We start from the raw sequence: 27,583 nt of genomic DNA on the forward strand, positions 1-27,583 counted from the left end.
GGAAATAAATAAAAACTACTTTTAGAGGTCTAAATCTAATTCAGAATTACTCTTCAGTATAAAGGACTGAGAAACAATGTGCATCTAGATCATATTAAGTAGAGAAACTAACCAAAATAGATTATTCCAGTTCACCCGCATACCAGGAAAAAAACCAGACTGAACCATGGCAGTAATAAAATGTGCTAAGACTACATAACTTAACTCTGGACTAAATGTTTTTCTTCTTCTTCTGTTTTGTTTTTTTTCTTTTAATATTATTTTTTTAGTTGAAGTTGGACACTATACCTTTTATCTATTTATTTATTTTTATGTGGTGCTAAGGATTGAACCCAGGGCCTCCCACGTGCTAGGTGAGCACTCTACCACTGAGCCATAATCACAGCCCCCCACCTTTTTTTTTTTATTATTCAAATGCCATTCTGCTGTTTGTAGCCCTAGCGTCAATCTTAAATTATAAAACCTGAATTAAATTACTAGCAATAAAATAGAAAGTCAACTTTTAAAGACCTCTTCCAATTCATTCCCTACCTATCACTCCTAGGAATATGGGCAAGCATGGATGTATAGGGATAGATAGCACTCACATTTACAGATATTCAAAGCCCTTGTTACTATGCATACACATATTTTGCCTAAAGCTCACAATAACCTGTGTGATGTAGAATAGTTCTTTCAGCTCCAGTTTACACATGAAGAAATCTCAGGGAACAAATGACTTTCTTAATGTCACAATATAATTTTGAAAGATTGAGATGTAAATAAACCTTTGAGAATGTACAAAGTAACTCAAAATGTTAAGTAATTGCCCATAAAAAGAATTAGGAGCCAGATATAATGAAGCATGCCTATGATTCCAGCTATTCAGAATAGTGAAAAAGAAGAATCATTAAAAGGATCCTGAATCCTAAACCAATCTAGGAAACTTAGACCTTGTCTTTAAAAAAAAGAGTACACTCAAATCTCCTGACTCCTTGTAATTTTCTTTCTTGACTAAATGTGATGCCTTTTTAATAATAATGGCAGGAAATAATCATCATCATACTAAATTAACTTAATCTACACACTAAATTCATTAAAACAGCCAAATAACTTTCATGACTATAAACCTTTGTAATTATTTCATAAAAATTATTTTATTTCAATTGCTACAAGAACTAGTATTTAAATCAAAGTGCTTAAATTTTTAACTGAGAGAGCTCATCCCAATTGCTATCTCAAATTATGTTTGACACATGAAAATTAATATGAAGTAAAAAAAATGAAGAATGAAAACTATGGACTTACCACCTCAGATTCTGACCCTATAAAACATAAAAATGGAAACACTCTCAGACAACAGTGCATCTGTAGGCAGTTACATAATTTCTGTAGCACAAATATACAAAGAATGCCAATTCTCTGTATCTTTCAAATAAAAAACTGGTTTAATTTTGCATCCTGGAGTCATGTTAGACTCCTTATTTCTAAGGAGTGCTATTCCAATTTTACATGCTAGGCACGCACTCGACCACTGAGCTACAACCCCAGCCCTCCTTAAGTCATTTCTTAGTAATATCATGATATATTGCACAGAAATTCATTCAAATCTCCCTTTCAATAAAAGAAAGTAAGCAAACATCAACATATCATTAGAAATCAATATCTAAGGGACTATGTACTACTTATAGAGATTAAAAATAATATTTGTTCAAACCAAAATATTTGAAATATTTACTACTATTTTGAATTGAAAGACTATGGGAAGCCTACATAACATACTTACCATTCAGAGCTTCTTGACACCTTTTAATCCAGGCAATGAAATTAGCACCTGCACCTACAAAGAAAAAACTATAACATCACGCATCTGTACAATATAACATATTCATTTAACAAATACGTAGGAAATATCTACTATGTCTCAGGCAATGTTCTAGGCACTAGGGATTCAGCAATGAAAAAAGACAAATACACCTACCATATGTAGCAGAGCACCGCAATCCTAATATTTTTACTATAAACTTACCAATACATTCAGTTATTCACCTGGAAAATTCTGCTTTGTATACTAGATTAGTTTTAACTACAGCTGAACTCATTCATTTCTCAGGTATTTATAATCGACATTTTGTCCCACCTCCCTTCTCTCTTTTTTTTTTTTAAAGAGAGAGTGAGAGAGGAGAGAGAGAGAGAGAGAGAGAGAGAGAGAATTTTTAATATTTATTTTTTAGTTCTCGGCGGACACAACATCTTTGTTGGTATGTGGTGCTGCACGCATGCCAGGCGAGCACGCTACCTCTTGAGCCACATCCCCAGCCCCCCACCTCCCTTCTCTTAAAGAAACATCCTCTCACCCGACAAAATCAGACCCGAATCAGATTCCCAATATGCCATCAAACACGGTGGGGTGGAGACCTAGTAACCGGCAACTGGGATGAGGTTGAAAAGCCTCTTCTAGGCCCAGCCTGCTCTTCAATGCAGGCATCTATTCTGTCTACTCTCTCTTAGGGACTTTACTTGTCATGCCTTTCCTACTTATACTTTGTGAAGTTCTGTTATGTTTCCAAAACTTACATGGCAACCAAGAGACTGTATACACAGCAAACTATATAAAGGTAACAATGTGAATGTATACATAAAAGCAAACTATTCTTGAGACCCAGAACACTGAAATCTAAATAGTCATAGTCCCTACTAAAAAGGCTGGGGATGTGGCTCAGTGGTAGAGCACTTGCCTAGCATGTGTGAGGTACTGGGTTCGATTCTCAGCACCACATATAAATAAATTAATAAACAAAATAAAGGTCCATTGACAATTTAATTTTATATATATATATATATATATATAAACAAAAATATTAAAAGTACTCTACGAATTCAAAGTAACTTCAGGCAAGACCTGAAAAATGACAAGCAGTAAAACTTAAAATTTCCTAATTTAATTAAACTACATATGCCTTAATAAAATTTTTAAATACACATGCTATATTCTAGGGAAAGGTGTATCAAAACCCTATGAAGGGCTGGGACTGTAGCTCAGTGGCAGAGCACCTGCCTAGAATGTGAGGCACTGGGTTCCATCCTTAGCAGCACATAAAAATAAACAAATAAAATAAAATAAAAACCCTATGGAATAACCTATTATTCAAATAATTAGTAAATTAAACCAAGCTTCCCATCATATAAAGGGAGGGGAAAAGGTACAAAGCTTAGAAATGTAGAGGATGACTCTTGTCTCTTTAGGTTTTCCAATATTTTATCAAAGTATTAGACAATTAGACTCTTTAAAAACTTGATAATAGTAGAGAATAGGATAGACAGCAGAATACATCAGTCACTATAATGGCAATATGTAAATCAATGGAAGGGTAACTGATGTGATACAGCAAGCTGTATACGGGGTAAAATTGGGAGTTCATAACCCACTTGAATCAAACTGGGAAATATGATATATTAAGAACTATGTAATGTTTTGAACGACCAACAATAAAAAAAATAAAAAATAACAAATATAAATAAATAAAAATAAAAATTAAAAAAAATTTTAATTTGGGGGCTGGGGATGTGGCTCAAGTGGTAGCGCACTCGCCTGGCATGCGTTTGTCCTGGGTTTGATCCTCAGCACCACATACAAAGATGTTGTGTCTGCCGAAAACTAAACAATAAATATTAAAAAAAAAAAAAAAAAAACTTGCTAAGAGCAGATATGTAGACTTGCTTATTGAATAGTCATAATTCATGTACCAAAATTGGAGTAAGCAAGTTTAAGAACAACTATTAGTGCCCAGATCCCTTTTTAATTCTGTATTTTTCACTTGCACAGCTGGATCCAAAATCCTTTTTTCTGAGTAGGTATGTAGCAGAAAAGCAAACGTTAAAGTTGTAAATTTTTTTAAAAATATAATACTTAAGAGTTTCTCAACCTCAGCACTGACATTCTTTATGGTGGGGGGCTGTCCTGTGCATTATAGGATGTTTAGTAGCACTCCTGAGTTCTAGTAATTAGACAATATAAGCATAATCCCTATCTACCAATCATAATAATAATAATAATAATAAATCTTCAGACATTGGGAAGTCTCTCCCAGGAAGCAAAACTATCACTAGATTAATAAAAATAAAATGCTTTAGAGACTTGTGATAATACTCTATTGTAAGATATAGTAAGTACAATCAGAATTAGGCAGTCTGTAATTATTCTACAAGATTACTTACAACCAGTTATCTTTCAATATTTTTACAGATTTTTAAATTTTCAGCTCTCACAATTTGTGTTCACAGAATACATAGCTGTGATAATGTACATATTCCTCTCAAAAAGATGATATGTTTAAGAACTCAAACACTCTCAAAGCTCCATATTTCTTCTGTACCCTCTCAGAATTTACTCAAATTTACACTTCCAGATTTCCCATCTTTGCAATCTTAATAACGTAAAAATGAACAAACTTTTGAACAAGACAATTTTTCCATTAGAAAAAAAAAATAAAGCCAAAGAGTATGGAGAGAATACTCAGTATTTAGTTTGACTTTTAACTGTAAGATTTATCTGTGATTTAAATGCTAAAGAAAGGCCAATTTAATCCATTTTAAATGCCTTCAAAGTCTGTAATGAAGAAAAAAGGTGTTGCCTTTCTACAATTGAAATTAATAAAATTCAGCTATGGTATTTAAGATATACAAATGATAGATGAATTTGAGTATAATTCTAATACTTACTATCTAATTTCTGTCCTTCTGTAAAAGTTTCTAGAGCAGAAGCATAGTTTTTTTCATGGTATTCACATATCCTGCATGGACATATTAAGAGCAAATTAACACATGTATCAGATCATAGAAAACAGTCCCCTTTCTAAATAAAAAATTTCTTAGTATGCTCTACTGTTAGGTTTCTTTTGGGGGGGGGGAGGGTGTTCAAAGATTGAACACGGATGTGCATTACCACTAAGCTACATTCGTAGACCACCCCTTCCTTTTTATTTTGAGACAGGGCCTCACTAAGTTGCTGAGACTGGCCTTGAACTTGTAATCCACCTGCCTCAGCCTCCCAAGATGCTGGAAATACAGGCCAGGGTCAAACCACCAAAGAGAAAAAATTTAAGTATATGCTAATGAGCCAAGAGATTTTCTAAATTACTGTAACATCTAGTATAATTCTCATTAAAATTCAATTTTAAAATTCACAAGGATTTTAATTGTACAAAATTGCTCATTTCAAAATATACAAAGAAATTAATTCTTAAATATTAAGTCCCATTTATCAACAGAAAAAAACTGTGTTTAAAAAATAAAAATAAAGGCTGAGGTTATGGCTCAGTGGTAGAGTGCTTGCCTAGCACATGCGAGGCCCTGGTTCTATCCTTAGCACCACATAAAAATAAATAAAAATAAAGGTATTGTGTCCAACTACAACTAAAAAAAATAGATTTAAAAAAAAATTTTTTTCCTAGCATCTGCAGCCCATTCAGCTTGGCTGGGGAACAGGATGTTCTCTAGTCAGTTAAATACCATAAATTCCAAATGATAAACAAAAAGGGAATGTGAAATCTATCAGTTTCATCTATAACTTGCAGTTACTTCAATCGTCACTAATTTAAACACAGCAAATACAAATCTCCTACTTTAGTTAAGGTACTAGAACTGTTATATGTAAAACTGAATCAATTCTCAGCTGTAAAATGTATAAATACAGCATTTTACCATATATATATATATATATATATATATATATACATAAAGCTTACAATTACTTCATTCAAAAAATGAAACACCTACTAGCTACAGTCCAAGCCCAACAAGAAGAACAGTTCATTACACACCCTTTTCTCATTATAGCAGTGGAATTATTTGGATTGAGTTCAAGGGACCTTTTTACATCAGCAACAGCATCTGTATATAAAAAGAAAAGTATTTTTTTTTAAGTCAGTTATTTACAGATCTAGCAAATACTACACACTAGAATCAGTCTTAACACTCTTAAGTTCCCGGAAAGGCCATACAGTTTTTATCTGTTAGATGGTTTTGTTGTTGTTTTCCCAGTGCTAGAGATAGAACCCAAGGCCTCACACATTGCTTACAAGCTTTCTACCACTGAGTTACATCCCAGTCCCAAATGGTCTTAAATTGGGAAAGTTTATTTAAGATGAAATTCAAGTAAGTATTACCTTCATAAGTATTACCTTCTTTTGGTCTAATATTTAGCTTCCTTCTTAAAGCTCTTCCATTAATAAAGCCCTGTGTCACAAAGCCATTTTCACATCAATAGTATTTATGTAATGAGTTTAAGATATTAATTCTTCTCTACGATTCTCAATCAGAATTTTTTTTTTGGGGGGGAGGGATACTGGGGCTGAACTCAGGGACACTTTACCACTGAGCCATATCCAAGCCCTATTTTATATTTTATTTAGAGACAAGGTCTCACTGAGTTGCTTAGCACCTTGCTTTTGCTGAGACTGGCCTGGAACTCACAATCCAGGCTGTCTCAGCCTCCCAAGCCCCTGGGATTATAGGCATGCAACACAATGCCCACCCTCAATCAGAATTTTTAAAAAAGTTACACAATACATAAATACATTCTTTTTTATTAAAAAAAGGAAAAGAGCATTTCATTTAAATACTGTGAAATAATACCATTTTCATTAGTATATCCAAAGACTATAATTGAAATCCATACAAATTCTCTACCCACTGAAGAGACACAGTTAACAGGTGTTTCTCAACATAATGTTTGTCAAACTGCGGCTACTTTACCGATTGTTGTGAAAGACCAACTTAAAAATTGTATGATGGGGTGGGGTTGTAGCTCAGTGGCTGCGCGTTTGCCTTGCACGCATGAGGCACTGGGTTCGATCCTCAGCACCACATTAAAAAATAAATAAATGAGTGAAATAAAGATATTGTGTCCAACTACAATATTAAAAAAAAAACCCTCAAAAATGTCAACTTTTTTGGATTCAGTTTGTTTTAGACAAAATTTATGAGTAACTGATAGAGACAAGAATACACTTCATAAGAGAAGTTACCACAGTAATTCCCAAGGAGAATGTGACAATAAGCTCTTTGACAATAATACTGTGCATCATCTGGTTTCTGTTCCAAAGCCTTAGTCAGCTCCTACAAATAAAAATGTTGAGTGTTAGTAAATGTTTTTTAAAGCCACTGAATTTTAATTAAAACATAACTTTTAACCAACTAACCTATTGTTACAAGCTATTTGAAGAAAAGAATGGGAAACAAGTTGGGAGCTTTTCCTTGTAAAGTTGATCAATCTTTCCTTCCCTTTCCCCACTCCATGCTCAAAGAACACAATGTAATGTAACATTTATGTAAAGCACTTAGCAGTTTCTGGTATACAGTAGAAACTTAAAAATTATCCCCCATTTATTCTGAAAAATTTAGTTTGTATACTTCAACCAGCACAGAATTTCTCCAAATTTGGAGAAGACTCAAAGATCATACAGAATTTGAGATGCCTAGAAAATGGGAAGATATCCAATTTTAAAAATAAATCATTGAAGTTAAATCTAGAGCTCAGAGAGGTTAACAGAATCAGTAAATACAAAATTAAGCTTACCTGGCCCTGTCCTATTCTCTGTAAATGCCGAAAACCCTGAAAGATTACACTATTTCAAGCCCAGATAGACTCTCACAGACAGCTAGTGTCAAATGACCAGGGGTATTAGAGAAATTTTTAACACCTTTGATAGTCACAACATATAGATACTAGCTGGAAAAATAACTACATAGGAAAAGATCTCCTGGTTTCTTCCCTTCCAGCCACAATGACCTTTATGAAGTTCCTCAACTACCTCAGTAACTAGAATGCACCTCTCCCAGAGGTGCAGAGAATGCCTTCCCTAACTTCCTAGTTTGTGACCAGACAGCCAAAGACAGGATTCAAATCCAGGGCTTCCTGACTCTTTTAACCACAAAACCCTGCCTCTTAGTTACATGTTTTTACTCCTTGTTGCCAAAACTATCAGGAATCTATCTGTATTGATGTATTCTAATATTCTCAAAATTTCTAGCACTAAACTTTTAAAACAATTTTGAAAGTAGCAGATAGCTTATTTATTTACTAAACTACATTTTCAACTCAAACTTCTAGCTTCTTCTCAGTAAGAAAACAGAAATATTACAGTCAAAAGACCTACAGATCATACTGATGATTAGATTAATTTAAAAAGTATTTTTAGAAAAAAAATAAAGTACTTTTAGAAGTATTACAGAAGAGACATAAGCCAGATACTAGGGTGGGGAGAGAAGATTTGGAAAACACACACACACACACACACACACACACACACACACACACATCCCTTTTCTTTAAAAGTTAGAAAAATTTAGTTAAATGCTTTTGCATTTTAAAGCACCTCTGTAAATGACCTTAACCATAATCCAATTTCTGGTTAAGGAGAACTGGTTATGGTTATTCAGTTAAATAAGATAAGCAACTGACTTAGACTGTTATTGAAAAAAGTTATCAAAAAACCACAGTACAAACTTTAAAGTCTGACACTCAAAAAAAAACTTATAAAAGTTTTATTCATGATTTTATAAGATTTTAAAACTTATAAAATCATGAATAAAACAATTTATCTTCTGAATAAGCAACATACAATAAAACAAGGAAAAGTAAAGTTAAAATAATGATTTATGGTCTTTACATCTAACTTATGGCACGTTTTTAGAGTTCTGCTTTTTTCTTTCTGTTCTTTTGACAATCACTGCTGTCTGCTAGACTACAATGGGTCTAAGGAAGTAAAATATTTTACGGTCTTCAGTGCCAAATTTGAATTACAGCAACAAAAGGCTATTATTTAGTAAAGATCTATGCTAAACACTGTAACATGTCCACAGAAAACTAGTTAGTGGGCTGGAGTTGTGGCTCAATATTGGAGCACTTGCCTCTCATGATAAAGGCTTCAAGTTCAACCCCCAGCACTGCAAGCAGACAGAAAGTTACATATTAGGTCAGCAATTCACAAATATCAACCCTAATATAGTCTGAACAAGAGAGAGGAAAACTCTCTTTTTAAGGCATTAAAGTTACAGTTGGGCCAGGCATGGTGGCACACACCTGTAATCCCAGTGACTCAGGGCAGGAGGACTGCATATTCAAAGCCAGCCTCAGCAACTTAGGGAGGCCCAAAGCAACTTAGGAAGATCCTGTCTCAAAAATTTAAAAAGTACTGAGTATAGCTTAGTGGTAAAGCATCCCTTGGATAAATCCCCAGTACCAAAAAAACAAAATCCCCAATAAAACTAACCTAGATCTACATGTGGCATCCAGTATCCAATTATTGAAAGCTACTGATTTTTCTCCTTGCACCTTTTCTCAGTCTTTCCTATATTCGGTTTTGCCCTTGTTTCCTTTGGCAAAGAATATAAAAATATTTGCCTCCATAGTCCTTACTTCTCAAAGTTATAAATAACACCGGTTACCAAATTCAATGCATTAATTGATCATTTTGTGGCCCCTGAATATACTGATTAGGCCTTTCAATCTACTATTCTGCTAGCCTCTTTAAAGCTGTTTCCCTAAAACTCATTTATATTTAGTATTCTCTCTAGCATATTTTCTGACCTAGCCAGTTTCAGAGCTTCACATATATTTTGATGTATGCTGGTGACTCAAGTCTATATTGAGCCTAGCCAGTGCTCCTGAGCAACATCCACATATAGCCAGTTCTCTGTAGACTTCACCTGAAATGTTCCAGAAACAATCCATACACAATATTCAAAGTTTAAACCATCTCTTCAAACTTATATTAAAACTGTCACTAAGTCTAGTTCATTTTTCATAAAATAATTCCCCTCCAAGCCCTCAATCACCGCCCTAGATTTCAACATTCACCTCTTACAACTTCTCACTATATTTCTGTTATCCACTATAATAGATTATTTACTATCCCTGGATAGTAGATAATCTATTATCTACTTTGCTTTTAGAGCAGGTATAATTCAGGTAATTTCATTTCTTTCAGAATTCTTCAGAGATCTGCATGATTATGGTAAAACTGAAAATCCTCAATGTCTTAAATGCCTGGCCTCTGTATTTGTGTAGCCTTTCTCCCAAAGGACTTGCCTCCTTATGTTGCATGATCTAACACTATTTGCATATTTTTTTCTGTGCCTACTGAACTGCAGCTTCCTCTGTACAAACTTGTGTATGTGTTTTTACTTAATTGACAGAACAACTGTATAGAGTAAGATATGACATTTCAATAAATGTATACAATACATAATGATTAGATCAGGGTAACTGTTATTATCACCTCAGATATATGCCATTTCTTTATATTGGATAAATTCAAAATCCTCTCTCCTAGCTATTCTGAAATATACAATTAACTGTTTGTAAACCAGTTACCCTACTGAGCTAGAGGACATCAGAAGTTCTTCCCCTTACCTAACTGCCCCGCCCATGCCCACTGTCCATCCTCTCTCCATATTTTATTCAATCTATCTATCTATCTATTTATTTATTTATTTATGGTGCTGAGGATCCAACCTAGTGCTTCACATGTGCTAGACAAGCACTCTACCACTGAGCTACAGCCCTGGTCCTCTCTCTGTTTTTTTAAACTCTACTAGTCAGTCTCTATCCTGTTATGCTCTTATTGTACTTCAAACAAAAGCCCATTACAATAGTTATCTTATATTTTAATAATCTGATGACTTGTCTGTCCACAAGACTGTAAAATCCCTCATGGTAGTCTTTTCTTCTTTAGAGTCTTGGCCCCAGGAGAATATTCAGCACTAATAAAAGCTGTTTGGTGGCTGAAAGAAAAATGTGAAACAATTTACGCTACACAGCCCCTTTCTTCCTTATTCTTGATTGGATGGTCTTGGGTAAAACATACTCATTTTTCTGTGGAGCGAGCTCAGGGACTCATATATGCTAGGCAAATGTTCTACCATTAAGAACAGCTCCTGACCAAATATACAGATTTTAACCAATATGATAGCAAGTGACCTGAACCCCAAATGGCCTGTTTCCTTGGGGAAACAGACTAATATTCAGCATCAATGTTCTGGACCTACTTATAGTTACCAATTATTTAATAATTTACATTTACTCGTTCGTCTTTGTGAGGGCATCTCAAGGTTAAGAAATAACATTTCCTCCTAATAAAGCTGGATTTATTTCATGATCACCCTCCTTTTACTCAAAAGTTTCTGATTTCAGGTCTGTGGTGGGTCCCAAGAATATGCATTTCTAACAAGATGATACTGCAGTTGATCTGAAGACCGCACTTTTGAGAATGAATGTTCTCTAGCAGTAGACCAAAAGTACAGTGCAGCAAAATTCTTTTAGAAGTCATACTAGGAAAGAAAAAGGTCCTCTTGCCTGGTATTGCTAACCTAACTTATAACTTGAAAGCAAGAAACTCCTGGCTAAGATGGCTGTAGCTTAGGCTCTATTTAATTGTTTTTATTGAACTCTTAACACTTTTACGTTCCTTTACAACTTCATGGTCTTCCAGAGCGCAAAAACACAAAGTGCTAACTTAGTCCAGTACATAAAGAGAACTGACCCACAACAATCACTCCTTGTACACTGCAACTCGAAAAAAATATTTATCAACAAACAAATTAATAATGAGCCTTACAGGACATCTGTAAAGTTTTAGGGACATATGGGAAAAGGCTTTTGTTCTAGTATACTGAGTTCATACAGACGCTTAACACTGAGCCTGTTATGTAAGAATGGCAAGGATGACAGTCAAATGAAATAATATCATCAAGCCCAAATTTCACTTTTTCCTATAGGCAGAAATGCCATTTATAAAAAGAAAAGAAGCTTCTTTGAAACCAACTATGACCCCACGAAATAAATCAGAGAAGGTGTTTTTTCTCAGGAACTGCGGGGATGCAGGATGCAGGAGTCCTGGAGAGAAGAAGAGTAAGAGCAGAGGTCTGGCCCAAAAGGGTCCGTGTGGGGCTGAGAAAAGAAACTGAGGATCTCAATACTGAGGTGGAGACACAGTAAAAACTGTAGCCTCCGTCCCAAAAAGGCAATGCTGGGAAGAGGCGGGGTTAAGCCAGAACAGAGTGGAGGAGAAAGAAATGGTCTCTCACCTCTAACGCCGCCTGGGGATCCTCTTCGATCAAAGCATCTGAAAAGCACTGGAAAAACCTGCCGGGAAAACAACGACTTCAGCAGAGCTCGCTAACCAAAGAACGGGGGGCGTTTAAAATAAACAACAAAAGGAAAGGAAAACACGCACCGCTGAGGTGTTGCAGGTTCTGCTGCGGCCGCCGCCATCCCTAACAGCCACTGTCGCTACCGGGGGAGCTGGTACTACCGCAGTTACCAGGACCGCCGCCGCCCACAGGGGAAACTTCTGGAGAAACACCAACCGAGCTTCCGTCCTAAGTAGCCAACGAGCAGGCACGCAGCGTGCGACTGGGGGAGGGGAGGCGACCAGCAGGCGCAGAGCCAGCTGGGAAAGTGGAGGACCGGTTGTCGCCGCCGTGTTTGGGGTCCCGTGACCGGCTCTGACAGTCCCTCCCCTCTCCCTGGAAGCCATGGTTACGGAAGCCGCCAGCACACTCATTTGCCCTTTCTTCCTCCATGTTCGCCCAAACCCCGCCAGCACTCTAAGAGAGCCTTCCGGAATAGTCTTTCAGAAGCACTTTTGTAACGCACTGTTATCCCTCATGAACTCTTGGCGATTGCAGCGTATGCCTGTCTGTTAATAACACAAACTGCACTGACATATTTTCACTGAAGTTCTCATCATGGTTACCGCAGAAGCCCAACCTCTCGTGAGCCGTGACGTCATTCGCGACTGCGAGTGTTTTTCCGGGAGCAGAGTCCCGGATGACGCGTGGATTCTCGCGATCTTTTCGCTGAGTACTCGCCGAGTCCCTACTCGCCGGAAGTCGTTTTGGTCCTAGAGAGGCGACCGAGGCAAAAGTTTGTTTTCTTCTCGGGCGTGTGTGTCCATCAGTCTATGGCCCAACCTTTCTTCCTAGTCGGCTTCGCAGACCAAGAACAATCTTTTCAATCCGAAAGCACCCAAGGGAGGAAAGTGGCCTAACATTGTCTCATTGCTGCTTTATTTTCCAACCCAGTTGGCCAAGCCGTCTTCCACCGTTCTCTGGCCCAAGTGGATCTAACTAGGAAGCTTCCAGCAAGTCTCACGGGACGGATTAGAATGGGGAACTGGAGGGAGAGTGAGAGGCACTGTAGATTTAAGTAATTTGAGTGTCTGGTACATCCATAGTCCACACTAAACTCCGAGTCTCAAAGATGTTAATGCCCTCAAGAAGTTTAAATCCGTTTTGTTCTAAGCGACAGAATGAAAGAGGTGATAACAAGGCGCACTTCAAAGACTACAAAGTTAACTTCCTCAAAGACTAACTTTGATACCGGAGCTCGTCCTTGAAAGATGAGAGTCGATGAAAGGAGGGAAAAGGCAATTAATTCGGACAAAAACAATGTGTTTGAAAACATAATCGCTAAAATTTGAATTTAAATTCAGTCAGAGAAACTAGAGCTAGATCGTAATGGGCAAGGTGTGGTGTGCCAAGAAGCATGGGTGTTTTTTAAATCTGCAAAGTCATCAATAGATTTGCATTTTTTAGGTAAATTATTTGTATTGTGAAGGAATGATTAAAGGGACAAGGATAATAGTTGTTGGGAAATAACTCTTAATATAGGTCAAAGAAATGATTTCTAACCCACCCTAGAGTAGGAGAGGGAAAGTATGAGTTCAGATAATCTTGAGATAAAACTGTCAGGACTTGCCAGACACAGATGGTGGATGGAGCAAGCCTGTAATCCCAGCCAGTTTGGGAGGCTGAAGCAGGGGGATTGCGAGTTCAAAGCCAGTTTCAGCAAAAGCCAGCCCTAAGCAACTCGTGAGACCCTGTCTCTAAATAAAACACAAAATATGGCTAGGGATGTGACTCAGTGGCAAATGCCCTCGAGTTCAATTTCTTGTACCGCCCCCCACACACACACACACACAAAAGAAAAAGATATGAATTGAAAGGGAAACAAGTTTTTGGTTTGGGTAATTGGTGAAAGATTATACCAGTAGCTAAATTATAAAACTGAAATGAAGCAGATTTGTACAGAGAGGTGAAGAGTATTCATTTGGATATAAAATTTTGGAGTTCACAGCATACACTAAGAAATGAAGACCATAATGATGAGACCTTTTGAAATCTTTTACAGAACCATTTTTTTGAAGTTTTCTTACTGGTTTATAGTAGTTCATATGGTTTAGAATGGAGTCATTTATTCGATACATTTATTGCAGATATATTCTCAGTTGTCTTTCATCCTCTTAATATTTGTAAAAATGTAATCCAGCTTGTATGTTCAGTTCCTTTTTGTGTCTCATTTAAATATTTCCCTACACCAAACCTGTGAAAGTACTTTGTTCTAGATGCTTTTACTTTTCATGTTTACTATGGGTCTTGAATTGTGTTAAAGGTATGAGGTTAGGGGTTAAAGTTCATTTTCTCTCCCATACGAATATCCAATTGATCCAGACACATTTATTGAAGTTTTTCATTTCTCCTTATTTAAACTGTATAGTACCTTTGTTGTCATATGTAATGTTGAAGCAACCATCTTGGAATCGGGGTTCTAAAACCTGCCAGTACCTTGATATTGAAATTCATTCTCTAAAAATAAATTTATGTTTATTATAAATTATATAGTCTTAGGTATTTGTTTTAACGACATAAATCACTTATATTATGATTTATGCAGTGAAAAACTGCAATACTAGTCTGGTTAAAAAGATTTTATTGGCCTAGATTATAGTATATTAATATTATATACTCTTAAAAATCATTTTAGAATAATTAGAATGAGAAAATAAGTGAAAATTACTTCTGGGTATAGGTATTGAATTACAATTTTATTTATATTTTTCTTAATGTTTTCCAAATTTAGCAATTAAGTTTCTAATTAAAAAACTTGTTTTGGGCTGGGGATATAGCTCAGCTGGTAGAGTGCTTACCTTGCATGTACAAGGCCCTGGGTTCAATCCCCAGCACCACACACACACAAAAAAATTGTTTTTTACAAGTGTGTTTAATATTGTTGAGAATATTTTATTTTACCCGATTCTTGGAGCTTGGTTGCTATGGTTTGAATGTCTGTAACTGTTAAGAGGTAGGACCTTTAAGATTATCATCACCAGAGTAGATCTGTTATAAAAGCAGCCCCCTTTTCTGCTTTCTGTCATGAATGACTCAAGAAATGCCAGTATCATACTTCCTGGTCTCCAGAACTGTGACAAGGATCCCACTACCACCACCCCATCCCGCCCACCCCATACTGGGGATTGAACACAAGGGTCCTCTACATCCCCAGCTCCAACCCTCAACCCATTTAAAAAAAAAATATTTGACAGTTGCCAAGACTGATCCTTCTGCCCCAGTCTCTGAAATTTCTTAAATTTCCACTGCACCCACCTGAGAAATAAATTTATATATATATATATAAAATCATTTAGTAGTAACACTGTAAATACTAGCCAACAATCTCTGTACACTTGTTAAGAAATTTTTGCCCAAAAACAAATATTGAGAATTACACGATTTATTTAATAAACCAATTAAAGATACAAAAAATGTTTAGAGGATTCCAAAATTTAAATTTTCATTTAAATACAAATTCACTTTATAATATGAAAACATATAACATTAGACCTCTAAACATGATTTTTTTCATCTACAAAATTTTTACTAGAAAAGTTTGCAGAAAACAATTTTTATTGTGACACTAAATGTACATTATTTACAGTTGAAAACTCTAAAAACTATTTCATTTCAGAAACTTGGATATATGTGTATGCAATTCCCTTCCCCTCTCCACCCCCAGTAAAAAATAATCCAAAATATAAAGCTATTATGCTTTTATAACAAATGACTACTCAAGCCAGATTAGCCCAAGACTCAAGTTGTCTTCTTGGTCTTTAAGAAAGTGCTTTGACTTTCTTAGAATAGCAGTATACCATTTAACACTCAGCAACAAAAGTTTACTATAATGGACCACAGTACACAGTGATCTAAAGAATTAATGAAAAAAAAATTAGGATGAATTTATGGCAGATTTTATTGATAATAGAGTGAATTTTGTACGGATCACTTATTTTTCTATAATATTTAAGCTATATTGCTTTAGGAAATAACTTGATAATGTTTTAATTGATAATTTTAAAACTAGAAGGGAAACTAGAGATCATTTACTCCTATGTGTCCCTTATGAGAACTGAGGCCCCAAAAGAATCAAGTGGTTTGCATTGCCCAAGATTACATAGCTAACTAGGGGGAGAACCACTCTTAGGATGATATTTTATACTACTCTGCTGAAACAGGTTGAGCCATATCATGGGCATATTTCAATTTTTAAGGTTACTTTTTCATAGTTTGTTATACAGTACAACCAACTAAAGTCAATCTAAGAGACATAATTTTAACAAAGAATAAAATAAGTTTCTTGCATTTTAGAGTCAAGACTTAACTTATACAAGTGGAATGAAAATACTTCCTATATAAATTTCCTGTTGCCTTACATTTAAGTAATGTATTTACAAAAGAATCAAAACAGCTAATACAATGTAAAATTAGAAAAGAAACTTTAAAAATGTTTATGGTATAACAACTGGAAAAAAAATCTCAAAAAGATGTCTTCATAGTATAAAATGCCTGTTCCTTCACAATGAATTCTGAAACATTTGGAGAATAAAGAGAAACACTTGGGTTTTACTCCCTCAACTAACAAAATCAAAATTAATTCAATTATTTTTTTTCCACAATCGCAAAATTAGGAACTTCTGTAGATTTATCTTAGAATCAGTTTAGACAACTGAAAATGAGTTCAATTATAAAACAATCATCCATAAATCCTTTGGTACATTATTTAAAAAGAGTTGGGTTCCAGCAGTTCATTTTGTTTCATAGCTACCTGAGAGGCAAATCCATTGGTACTGGATACCACCATCACATAAGGTTGTGGCTGTTGCTCAGTTTTCTCAGTTTCTTCTTTCAAATGATCTTCAATCTCCTTTTTTTCCACTTCCTGTATAAGAGTTTTTGTCTCTTGAGCTTTGATAACTGAAGTAATTACAGTGCCAGGAGGGTGAGCAACCAGTTGTGAACTTCGAGGAGAAAAGGTCACCACAGGTGTAGTAGCACTGAAGGACGGGGATGAAGTCATACTGACGGTTCCATTGCAAATGGACTGAACATTGCTAGTAAGAACCTGTTGTACATGGGCAGGGCTAAAGACAATTGAAGGAGGAGAGCCTGCCTTCTGTGATGGTAGCATGACATTTTCTTTCAGTACTGTCATGGGCTGTGATGATGGAATAGCTTGTAAAATAAATTTCTGAGATCCAGCACTGGCTGATGGATCTGTGCTGGCTATTACCGTTGTAAGTGGCACCGTTTGGAGTGTTACTGTGTGCAACTGCTGATTCCCAGGAGACACAACCACTGGAACTTGGGTTGGAGCCTGTATAGTCCTATTGAGAAAACCAAATAAAAGTGAGACAGCATATTCATTATTGAAATCTTAATACTTGACAAGTCATCCTGAAAAACTACAAGTCTGGCATTTCAAATGCTGTTTCCCATATTTTTTACACAGAATAATAAACATCATGCCAGGTATACATCATACATATTTTATCTCTGAAACCATTCATAATGATATCATCCATGAGTGCTATTTAAAAAAAAAAACCCTCTGTATAAAGTGCCACATCAACACATCTGGCACACCAATTTTGGTGAGGAAGGAGAAGATATGGAAATGCTTAATAGTAAGGAAGTTAGGTACAAGCTATTGGGGGTGGGGGGACTAGGAAAGTTGGTATGGTGGCACCTGCCTGTAATCCCAGTGACTTGGGAGGCTGAGACAGGAGGATTGCAAGTTCAAGGCCAGCTTGGGCAATTTAAGGAGACCCTGTTTCAAAATAATAATAAAGGGTTAAGGATGTGGCTCAGTGGTGGGGTGTCCTGGGATCATTCCCCAATACCACGGCAAAAACAAAAAAGATTGAAGAAAAAACTAGGAAATTAAAATCAAATCTGATTCATTTTTTTAAATACTTAAGGATAATATCAATGTGCTCATCCAGAATAATTACCAAACTTCGTGATTTTCAATGTTTTTAAAATAACATATAAAGAGGCAAAATGCTCTATTAACTAAAACAAAATCCCTGTCTTAAATGTACATATGACAGAGTTCTTAGGATTTTAATAGCTCATAATTCATATGTATTTACAAAATAAAACAAGTCAGGATTATAATTTATGAGAGTTCTTAGGCTGATAGCATAAAATAAGGTCAAGCTTTGACAAAAATAAAATAGGAGCATGTTTTAGCAATTTTGTAGGCCTAAATAATTTTCACAAACTTTAGTTACAGAGCTACAATTTAACATAATCTCATTTATTAAAAAGGTACATAAATGATATCATGAGGCAATCTAACTTTAAAAGTTCACACCTGTGAAAGTTACAATTTGGGTCACTGTTATATAAAAAATAGTTGAAAAACTGCATCTGTATATCTACTATCTTCTCTGAATTCTGTAAAGAATTTTATAAAAGATACTTAGCTGTTACTTTAAATGGCTAAATGCTAGGTTAGAGTCCCCATAAACTAGGTTATTAAAGCTAAATTTTAGTATGTTATAGTTATGTGGACTGTCACATGTGAAAAATGAAATTCTTGAGAAAATAAATGGGATAGGTGGAAAGATGAAATAAAAACCCAGTACAACTTAGGGAGAACTTCAAAGTATGTGGGAAGACACAGGATGACTAGAGCCTACCCATTCACGTGTGATAGTGATTCACAAATTCAGACTGCCACTCAAGTCATCATTGTGAGCATCAGTCTACAGCAGGATATTAACAGTTCTCTTGAAGGCAAAGCTAGAAGAGATCATGAGTGGGGTATAAAGATTTAATAGGTAGGCAGAATATGGCTGGGAATAAAGGCCAGATGAGCTAATACTAGGCAGGAATGGACAAAGTAGGAGGAAACCATCACTTTGGGAATCAGGGAGCTTTTCCAAAACACACTGTGCCTTTGCCATCTCTTTTTCCACCTGAATTGGAGTAACTTTGGTGGAATGAGAGTCTGAGTATGGTACCCTAGAGCCAAATACCATTTTAAAAATAAGGTCCCAAAAGGCTTTCCAGGACAATAGCTTACATACACATACTCTAGGTAAAACAGTACTTGGCATATAGTTAACACAGATTCTATAATATGTATAGCCTTGTCATGTTGTATAAACACATTTTCTCCATTTTACATGTAAAAAGAGGTTGAACAGCTTGCATAAGATAACCAGTAAGATAAGAAAGAGACCATCTGACTGCAGACACTCTATGTGTCTATATAGAAACTCTATAGTCAGGCACTATTACAACATACTTCTACCTCTGGAGTTTTGAATAATTTCAGCTAAGATGAATATTTACAATTATATTCTTAAACTACAGGCCATTTTAACTCTGATATCTCTCCCCCTTTTCCTTCTCTAAGATATGACAGAAACAATAATGTACTTTAAAACTGTCCACATTACTAATTAGGGCTACCATTAGGCAGTTAATGCTTTTGTTCAAATTTTTTAAAAATATTTTATCTTTTAGTTATAGTTGGACACAATACCTTTATTTTTATTTATTTATTTTTTATGTGGTGCTGAGGATCGAACCAAGGACCTCACATGTGTTAGGCAAGTGCTCTACTGCTGAGCCACAATCCTAGCCCCTTTTGTTCCAATTTTTAAAAGACAAGTCTTTTCTAGTTTGAGAAACTAGACTACTGTCTTTCAGAAAATACACATAATTATATGATATATACAATGTAAATATGATGGTTATATTTAAAATTTGTTTTAAAATTTGTTCAAATATCCCATTATATTATATAACAGAGTATATTTTAGTTACTTTTTAATAAAACCTTCCTAAGCTGCTTATAACCAATTGGTACCACAATTATAATTTATAATTCATCAAAATTTCTGAGATGGGCTGGGATTGTGGCTCAATAGTAGAGCACTTGCCTAGCATGTGTGAGGCACTGGGTTTGATTCTTAGCACCACATAAAAATAAATGAATAAAATAAAGATCCATCAATGTCTAAAAATTTTTTTAAAATTTCTGAGGCTAAGAAAGATAATATAACTTTTGTTGAAGATCTTTTGGGAAGTGATTATCACAACGACCTGTAAGTATTATGATCTTTATTCTACAGATGAGGAACCACTCAAAATATTTAGTTCATTTTCACATTCAATAACTGGCAAGGCTGGAAGGTAATTCTTACCTTCTTCCCCCCTTCACCATGCTTCACTTAAGGTAAATTATAAACTGTACATGTACATACACTGGGCGGGGGGAGGGTACAGGGGATTTAACCCAGGGTCTCTTTACCACTGCTACATCCCCAACCCTTTTTATTTTGAGACAAGATCTAAGTTGCTGAGGCTTGCTTTTAACTTGGGATCCACCTGCCTCAGCCTCCAAAACTGCCTGGATTATAGGCATGGCCACCATGCCCAGCTAAAAGACATTAAGACAAGTCAGGCATGGTGGAGCAAACCTGTAATCCCAGCTACTTAGAAGGCTGAAGCAGGAGAATTATAAATTAAGACCAGCCTCAGCAATTTAGCAAGATCCTGTCTTAAAAAAAAAAAAAAAAAAAAAAAGGGAGCTGGTAGAGTACCCCTGGAATTCAATCCCCAATATCCCCCCAAAAAGAAAGAAAAACAAGGCACTAAGACAAACTCTTAGTGATAGAATAAATATTAGAGAAGAAGAAGTTAGGCTAGGTAGACTTCAAGTTTACCAATGGACAATTTTGTGAAAATATTTTATCAGAGATTTTTTTTTTTTTTTTTTTTTTTTTTTGCAGTACTGAGGACTGAACCTAGGGGCACTCTACCATTAATTACATCCATAGACCATTTTGGAACAGGGTCAGTGGTTTAGTTTTGTTGTTTCTTGGACTAACATAAAGCCAGAGTCAAATCAAAATCTGTAAAAACTAAACACAAATGCTATAAATCAAAAAAGTTTAATTGACTAAACATAGATAAATGCAATTTATGAGATGAAAATAAATGGGTGAACACTGAGATGCTACATGCCTCGCTGTAAATAAATGACAGTTCATGTGATCTGTTATAAATCAGTAGGTAATGTGGCAAATCATCAAGCTCACTGCTTTGGACTAAACTGCTTGCATTAAAATGCTCTCTTCACCATGTACTAGATATAACCAAGCTCCTGCACCTCTGTTTCAGTTTCCTTATCTGTAAGATAGGAATTTCAGTGGCAGTGGTGGGGATTGCATACTAGGTAAGCACTCTGCCAAATGAACTACACCTCCAGCCCTTCAATTTTTATTTTAATTTTTTAAAAATTTATTTATTTATTTATTTATTTATTTATTTATTTATTTATTTTGAGATAGGATCTTGCTAAATTGCCCAGGAAGGACTTCAACTTTAAATACTCTTGCCCCAGCCTCCCAAGAAGCTGGGATTATAGATATGCACTACTATGCCCAGCTAAAATGGGAATATCACTCACATCTCATTTAACTGTAAGAATTCTATATATCACTATATGTAAAGTAAAATATAAAAAGTTCTGCATGTCAAATTCTTACTATAATAATTGAAAAATCTATATTTTAAATTGTATATGTTCTACTTCCTCTCAACCACAGTGAGAAAAATCTTTAAAAGGCCCCTGTTTTTATTAGTCATAAAAATGAGTAATGTAATCAAATTACTATTTATTTTCCCAGGATAATGGTTATTTAGAATAATATCTATTCTTATGAGTTATGGGTTGAAGTTATATAGAGGTAAAAGTCAAGATAGTCTTAACTTACTTGATAAATAGTAAAACAGAAAAAAAAAAAACCCAGGTCATAAACTAATCTACAGAGAAAAGGCAAAGTGCTACCAATTTTTGAATCTAAGTGCATGGTAAATAGGTATTTATTAAATACTATTTGACTTTTCCACATTTTGAAATTTTTATAATAAAAAGCTGGGTAATTATAAAATACAACTTCAAAAAATAAAATAGCACTATCTTATCAGAAATTATTCTAATAAAAACCAATAATGTTAAAATTTCAGAGTGATATGTTCAATTTGCTTGAGGTTCATGCTGTTCAACTGAGCTATATCCCCAACTCTATTAAAGGTTAAGCTGCTTGAAAACAAGTAGAATTTGGGGAAAGAAATAAAACAAATGACAGAAAAAATTTTAAACCTTTATGATTTTAAAATGTGAGTATATATACATATAAAGGAATGATTTACTACAATAAGAATGTAAGTTTTAACTTGAAAATGTTAAATTTTATACTGCTTCATTCTATAAATAGCCCATTTAAAAAAACTCCTTATCCTAAAATGAGGGAAAAGAATGAATACATGTACTACTTCAAAATAAACTCTAAAATGTGAATGTTTAGGCACTAGGAAAATGATAATGAATAAAATATGACTCCTACATAGCTAAATATGTAAGAGGCAGGCATTAAAATCAATTGAAATGATAGCTGTATGTAACAAACAGAAGATAGTATGGCCAGGCAATCAGCTTAAACTGGAGAACAAGAAAGAAGTATATGAGGCTAAGAGTTGAGGTAACCAAAACTGGACATATTTTATCTGAACACGGATCTAACAAGAATTGCAAGAAAGCAATCTAAAAAAGCTAGTTTAGAAATGACTTGTAGTAATACAGGTTGCACATCCCTAATCCAAAAATACAAAATTCAAAGTGTTCCCAAATCTGAAACAAGTGGAAAATTCCTAACCTCATGTGACAGCTCACTGTCAAAATATTGTATAAAATTACCTTCAGTCTATATGAATGAGATATATATATATAAAACATTAGTGAATTTGGTGTTTAGACTTGGTCCTATCCAAAATAAAGCTCTTTATGTATATGCAAATATTCCAAAATCCAATATAAAATTCAAAATCTGAAACACTTCTGATCTCAAACATTTCAGATAAGGGATATATAACATGTATATAGCCTGATCTGAAAAAACATATTAGAATCCGGGCAGATTTCATGGAACTGTCAGGGTATTCTAGAAATGAAATTCGAAAGGGACACTAAGGACAGTTTTTAAACCACTGGGAGGAAATAGATAGCTTTGTATTTTTCTGGCAAGTCTTAGAATATTTTAATAACTGTCATTGGGTATCATTCACAAATTGACTTTCAGAGTAATATCTAATACAGTATTTGCAATTTAATACTTTTCAAAGCTAGAGGCATTTTTTAATTCTAAAATGGAAATTTTCAATACAATTGCTATAAAATTCCACTTAATCCCTCCAACAGTTGGGTCCCGGTGTCTAGGTGTAGCCATTTGTGTCTGTTAGCACATATACACACAATGATTAAGATGACAATCTAGAATCTAGTGGGAGGAACCATATATTCCCAAATACATAATCATATGGTAACAAACTAACAGGAAATAAAACACTAGAAGGTAAATGCTTGAGATTATATCATTCCTGTCTAATAAAAAAGAAAAACATCAAATTGAATCATTTGAAAATTTAAGATTTTCCCAATAGCAAAAATTTTAATTTGTACGAAAGGCTGAATTATCCAATTGTGTTCTTGATTCTAGGTAAAATTAACTTGTATCAAGACAACTGAACCAACACCTCAGCATTTATAATATGGAATATTCAAACATAGTATGGAAATCTGCAAATGATAATAATCACTTTTATTTGCTTTGGAAGGGTTCCTGTGTGCTGTGACATTTCATGTTCTTGAAATTCATGACAGTATAAACAGGCAAAACAACAAAAGCTGTTAAATATCCATTGACTTTTATTCCTTATTCCTTGCCCCTATTCTAAAATCAGGTAAGGGCAGTCCCAAAATTCTTTAGAAAACCAATCTAAAGCAGGGTTTTCTTGGTCAGCATCTATACTCAGGCTCTTAGACAAGTATGATTTTTAAACTGAGAAAACTACTTTTCCAAATTCTGGCACTCTGAAGCCTGAAAAAGACAACTTTAAATTTTTAGCCTCCCCACTTGTTTGAACTTGTAGAAGTATTCCATAGTAGGATCTTCCCAAGTAATAACATTTCTTTTTTGGAACTCAGTACATTCTTAATGTCAAAGTATGACAATCTATGTTGAATTTTTTCAGATTCTGACTTGATTTGAAAAAAAGTCTGAAACACTTCTCTGGATTTTTCTTACCTTTGGGTCATTCTTTATATGGGTCTATCTAGTAAGCTATAGTTAAAGTGATAGAATAACATCAAATAATGTTAAAGTTTAAAAATAAGGAATCACTGATACAATCAGAGGGCTAATACAATACATATGGCTCCTGAAATAGTCTGTTAACCAAAAGTTCTAGCTTAAAATAAAATGTTCACTTCTGAACCCTGACCCACATAATAAATAATGGTGCTGGTCAGAAACATATAGTAATTATGCATAGGAACTTTGGTTTTTCTCACCTAATGCTCTGAACAGAGGAATTTAATGTTTCTTCTTGCATGCTATTGGTTACAGTTGCTTCTCCTTCTGCGACAGCTTGTACTGGCTGTACTACATGAACTGTCCGGAAGAGCTGGGTAGGATATGGAGACTGTGAGGGCTGCATTGTCCTCAAAACTTCTGATGGCTGTGTAACTTCTATAGGATCTTTGGGTTTTGTAGCTTTAGAATTCCCTGGCTTTAGAACTGTAGTGGCTCCTTTTATCCCTGGACTTGAAGATACTCTTGATCGGCTTGCTTGATTCCTACTTGAAGTGGTCGATGAAGATAGTGATGGATCTGAAGACTCTATGCTGGAACTTGGATCCTCATCATCTATGTATATAAGATCTTTTGGCATTTCTTTAAACTGATATACCAAGCGCTGACCTTCCACTTTTGCAAGAATACCCCTTTGGTAATAGTACCTATTCAAAGCAGATAATTTCATCAATATCCTATTCAATCAATCAAATTAAAATAATATTCAATAAAAACGAATTTTCCTAATCATAAGCAACTTTAAAGTTAGAATCAAACAAGTGAAAAATTTTCTGAATTAAGGACAGTTACCTTATATAGGATAAACTTAACACTTAGAGAGAGAAAAGTCATTATTGCCAATTAAATCTAAAGTCAATTCTGATTAGGGTACCATTGAAAAGTAACCAGTCTTCAATTTTCTTCCTTTCTCTATCTTGCTGCTAACTTTCTGGGATAATCAACTATCCTACATATATCAAGAAACTGTTTCCTCTCCATAGCTTCCTGTAACATTAATATGAGTTTAAATTTTATTCAGATTTGTGTGCAAACTTTAATGATGTACAGTACAGAGATCCAAATAGTCTGTCATTGATTTTAATAAAATCAAGAGCCAAAATAAAGTGTAAGCTAAATAAACCAAAAATTTGAACTAGTTCTAATTTTTGTTGTTGTTGTTTATTTAAGTACTAGGGATTAAACTCCGGGGTGCTTTACCACATCTTTAATCCCTTTCTTATTTTGAGACAGGATCTCAATAAATTGCTGAGGATCTAAGAAGAGTTCTAGTTTAAGACTGTCAAAAGGATTATTCTAAAAGATTATTCAGATCATTCTTTTTTTTTTTTTTTAACTACTGGAGACTGATACCTGGGGGCACTTTACCACTGAGCTATATCCCCATCCCTTTTTATTTTTTGAAGCAGGGTCTCACTTGTGCTGAGGCTGACCTAACTGCCTCAGCCTACAGAGATGCTAGGATTACAGGCATGTGCCATCATGCCTAGTCAGATCATTCCTATTTTTAATCTTTCTCAAATATGTGCATATATTGAGAATAAATGACATGATCCCAGAAAAATAAAGTAAAAGCAAGCTTAAGAATAAAATGGTACCTCATTCAAAATTTCTAATATTAATACTGAAGTATGAATCTATTCCATTATAATAAATAACATCATACCTGAGCTTCATGTTTAAAAATGAACTTCTTACAAGTACCTGCATAACCACTATTGGTATTTGGGGCTAAATTTAAACATAATGGTTCAAAATATGAGCCCTACAGTTCACATACAATTTCTAATGATAGATATTTTCTTAGTAAACTATAGGTTAAGTATGTCTTATCTAAAATACTTGGAACCAAAACATATTTCATATTTAGGGTTTTTTTTGAGTTTTTGAATATCTGCATATAGACTTTACTTATTGTGCATCCCTAATACAAATCACCCAAATTTGGAAATACTCAAAAAATCCAACACTTTTTATCTTTTTGGTTTTGTTTGTTTTTTTGCAGTGCTGGAGATTAAACCCAAGTCTTTGCACATGCTAGGCACTGTACCACTGAGCCTCTTCCCCCAGCCTCTCAAAATCCAAAACCTTTTAGGCACCACAACTTTTTTGCTCAAAAAGTGTCAGATTTGTAGCATTTTGAAATCAGATTTTTGTTTAGTTCAACCTGTACCTGTTGTTGTTTCCTTTTTTTAAAAAATGAAAATATCTTCCCTGGTTAGAATAAGCTTTTAGTTTGAATGTGCACTGATTTCTACAAGAATTGTGGTTTTAAAAAAATTATTTCTTCAGTTATACATGATGGTAGAATCCATTTTGACATAATTTACAAGCATGGAATATATTTTGCTCTAATTCAGACCCCTATACCTCTCCTTCTCCTTCCCTCTCCCCATCCCCACTGATCCCTTCCTTCTCCTAATCCTTCTGCCATTTACCTATAGTTACTTTTAAATTAATTTCTTATGGATGTACACAACAGTGAGATTCACTGTGGTATATTCATACATGTACATAGGAAAGTTATGTCAGATTCACTTCACCGTCTTTCCTTTTCCTATCCCCCCGCCCCCCACCTTCCCTCCATTCACCTTTGTCTATTCCACTAAACCTCTAAACAATTGTTGTTTTGTAACTCAATAAAATTCTCTTCTTTAATCCCTTAGTTTTTAAAAAGTTACCTATTTTTCCAATACCTAGGAAATGGTATTCTTAACAAAAAACAAAACAAAACAAAACAAAAAAAACCTTCACACACCTGAGTGCTCTTCCCATGGTCTCATAATTCATATCAGGTTTGTTTTTGTGTTTTCCCCACAACCTGGATACTGCTTTAGAATCTACCAGTTTAAAAATGCCTTTTTCTCGTTGAGTCCATTTGATGTATTTAGGACAAGTAGCTTTGTCCTGGAGCAGGGCCAGTAAAAATTCCCAAAGATAAATTGTATTTCCTGAAACAAAACAACTTATTTTTAAATGAACAAAATTTCATTTAAAAGAGCACAATAAAACAAAAAAAAGTTCTGTAAACTATATTAACACAAAATTATTATATAATTCAGTTAGTATTGCCAATATATTCAGTTAGAATTGGTGATTTGATGTTCATAATTTTTAAGGTCTAAGAAAGAACTCTGAATCAGTCCTACTATGTAAGATGACTGAAAAGAGACAATCTCTTACTCATTAGATTTGCAATGATTTAGGGAGAAAGCACTTCAAGATATTTTTTTTCTATTTAAAAACCATTACAT

General features: G+C 34.7%; 2 protein-coding genes across 10 annotated transcripts in view; both read right to left on the reverse strand.

Annotated features, from left to right (window-relative positions):
• The window catches only part of Sugt1 (SGT1 assembly cochaperone of MIS12 kinetochore complex), a 31,612-nt gene extending 18,872 nt beyond the window's left edge, over positions 1-12,740 (reverse strand). Inside the window, exons 1-7 of one of the 3 annotated variants that reach the window (XM_005336786.5) lie at positions 12,219-12,393; positions 12,070-12,127; positions 7,008-7,098; positions 5,802-5,871; positions 4,702-4,772; positions 1,766-1,819; positions 1,288-1,304 (exon numbers count right to left, since the gene is read on the reverse strand). In XM_005336786.5, coding sequence (XP_005336843.1) covers positions 1,288-1,304; positions 1,766-1,819; positions 4,702-4,772; positions 5,802-5,871; positions 7,008-7,098; positions 12,070-12,127; positions 12,219-12,256 — 399 coding nt within the window. In that variant the 5' untranslated portion in view covers positions 12,257-12,393. Of the gene's footprint in view, positions 1-1,287; positions 1,305-1,765; positions 1,820-4,701; positions 4,773-5,801; positions 5,872-7,007; positions 7,099-12,069; positions 12,128-12,218 lie in introns of all 3 variants that reach the window. The other 2 variants (XM_040281448.2, XM_040281449.2) reach the window with 2 other exon arrangements.
• A 2,800-nt stretch (positions 12,741-15,540) lies between these two features.
• The window catches only part of Elf1 (E74 like ETS transcription factor 1), a 104,171-nt gene continuing 92,128 nt past the window's right edge, over positions 15,541-27,583 (reverse strand). For all 7 annotated transcript variants that reach the window (XM_040281452.2, XM_040281451.2, XM_005336785.5 and 4 more), the window contains 3 exons: positions 27,088-27,280; positions 24,530-24,976; positions 15,541-17,483 (listed from right to left, as the gene is read on the reverse strand). In XM_040281452.2, coding sequence (XP_040137386.1) covers positions 16,880-17,483; positions 24,530-24,976; positions 27,088-27,280 — 1,244 coding nt within the window. In that variant the 3' untranslated portion in view covers positions 15,541-16,879. The remainder of the gene's footprint in view (positions 17,484-24,529; positions 24,977-27,087; positions 27,281-27,583) is intronic.

This window comes from Ictidomys tridecemlineatus, chromosome 6, assembly GCF_052094955.1.
Source record: "Ictidomys tridecemlineatus isolate mIctTri1 chromosome 6, mIctTri1.hap1, whole genome shotgun sequence".
Lineage (NCBI taxonomy): Eukaryota > Metazoa > Chordata > Mammalia > Rodentia > Sciuridae > Ictidomys > Ictidomys tridecemlineatus.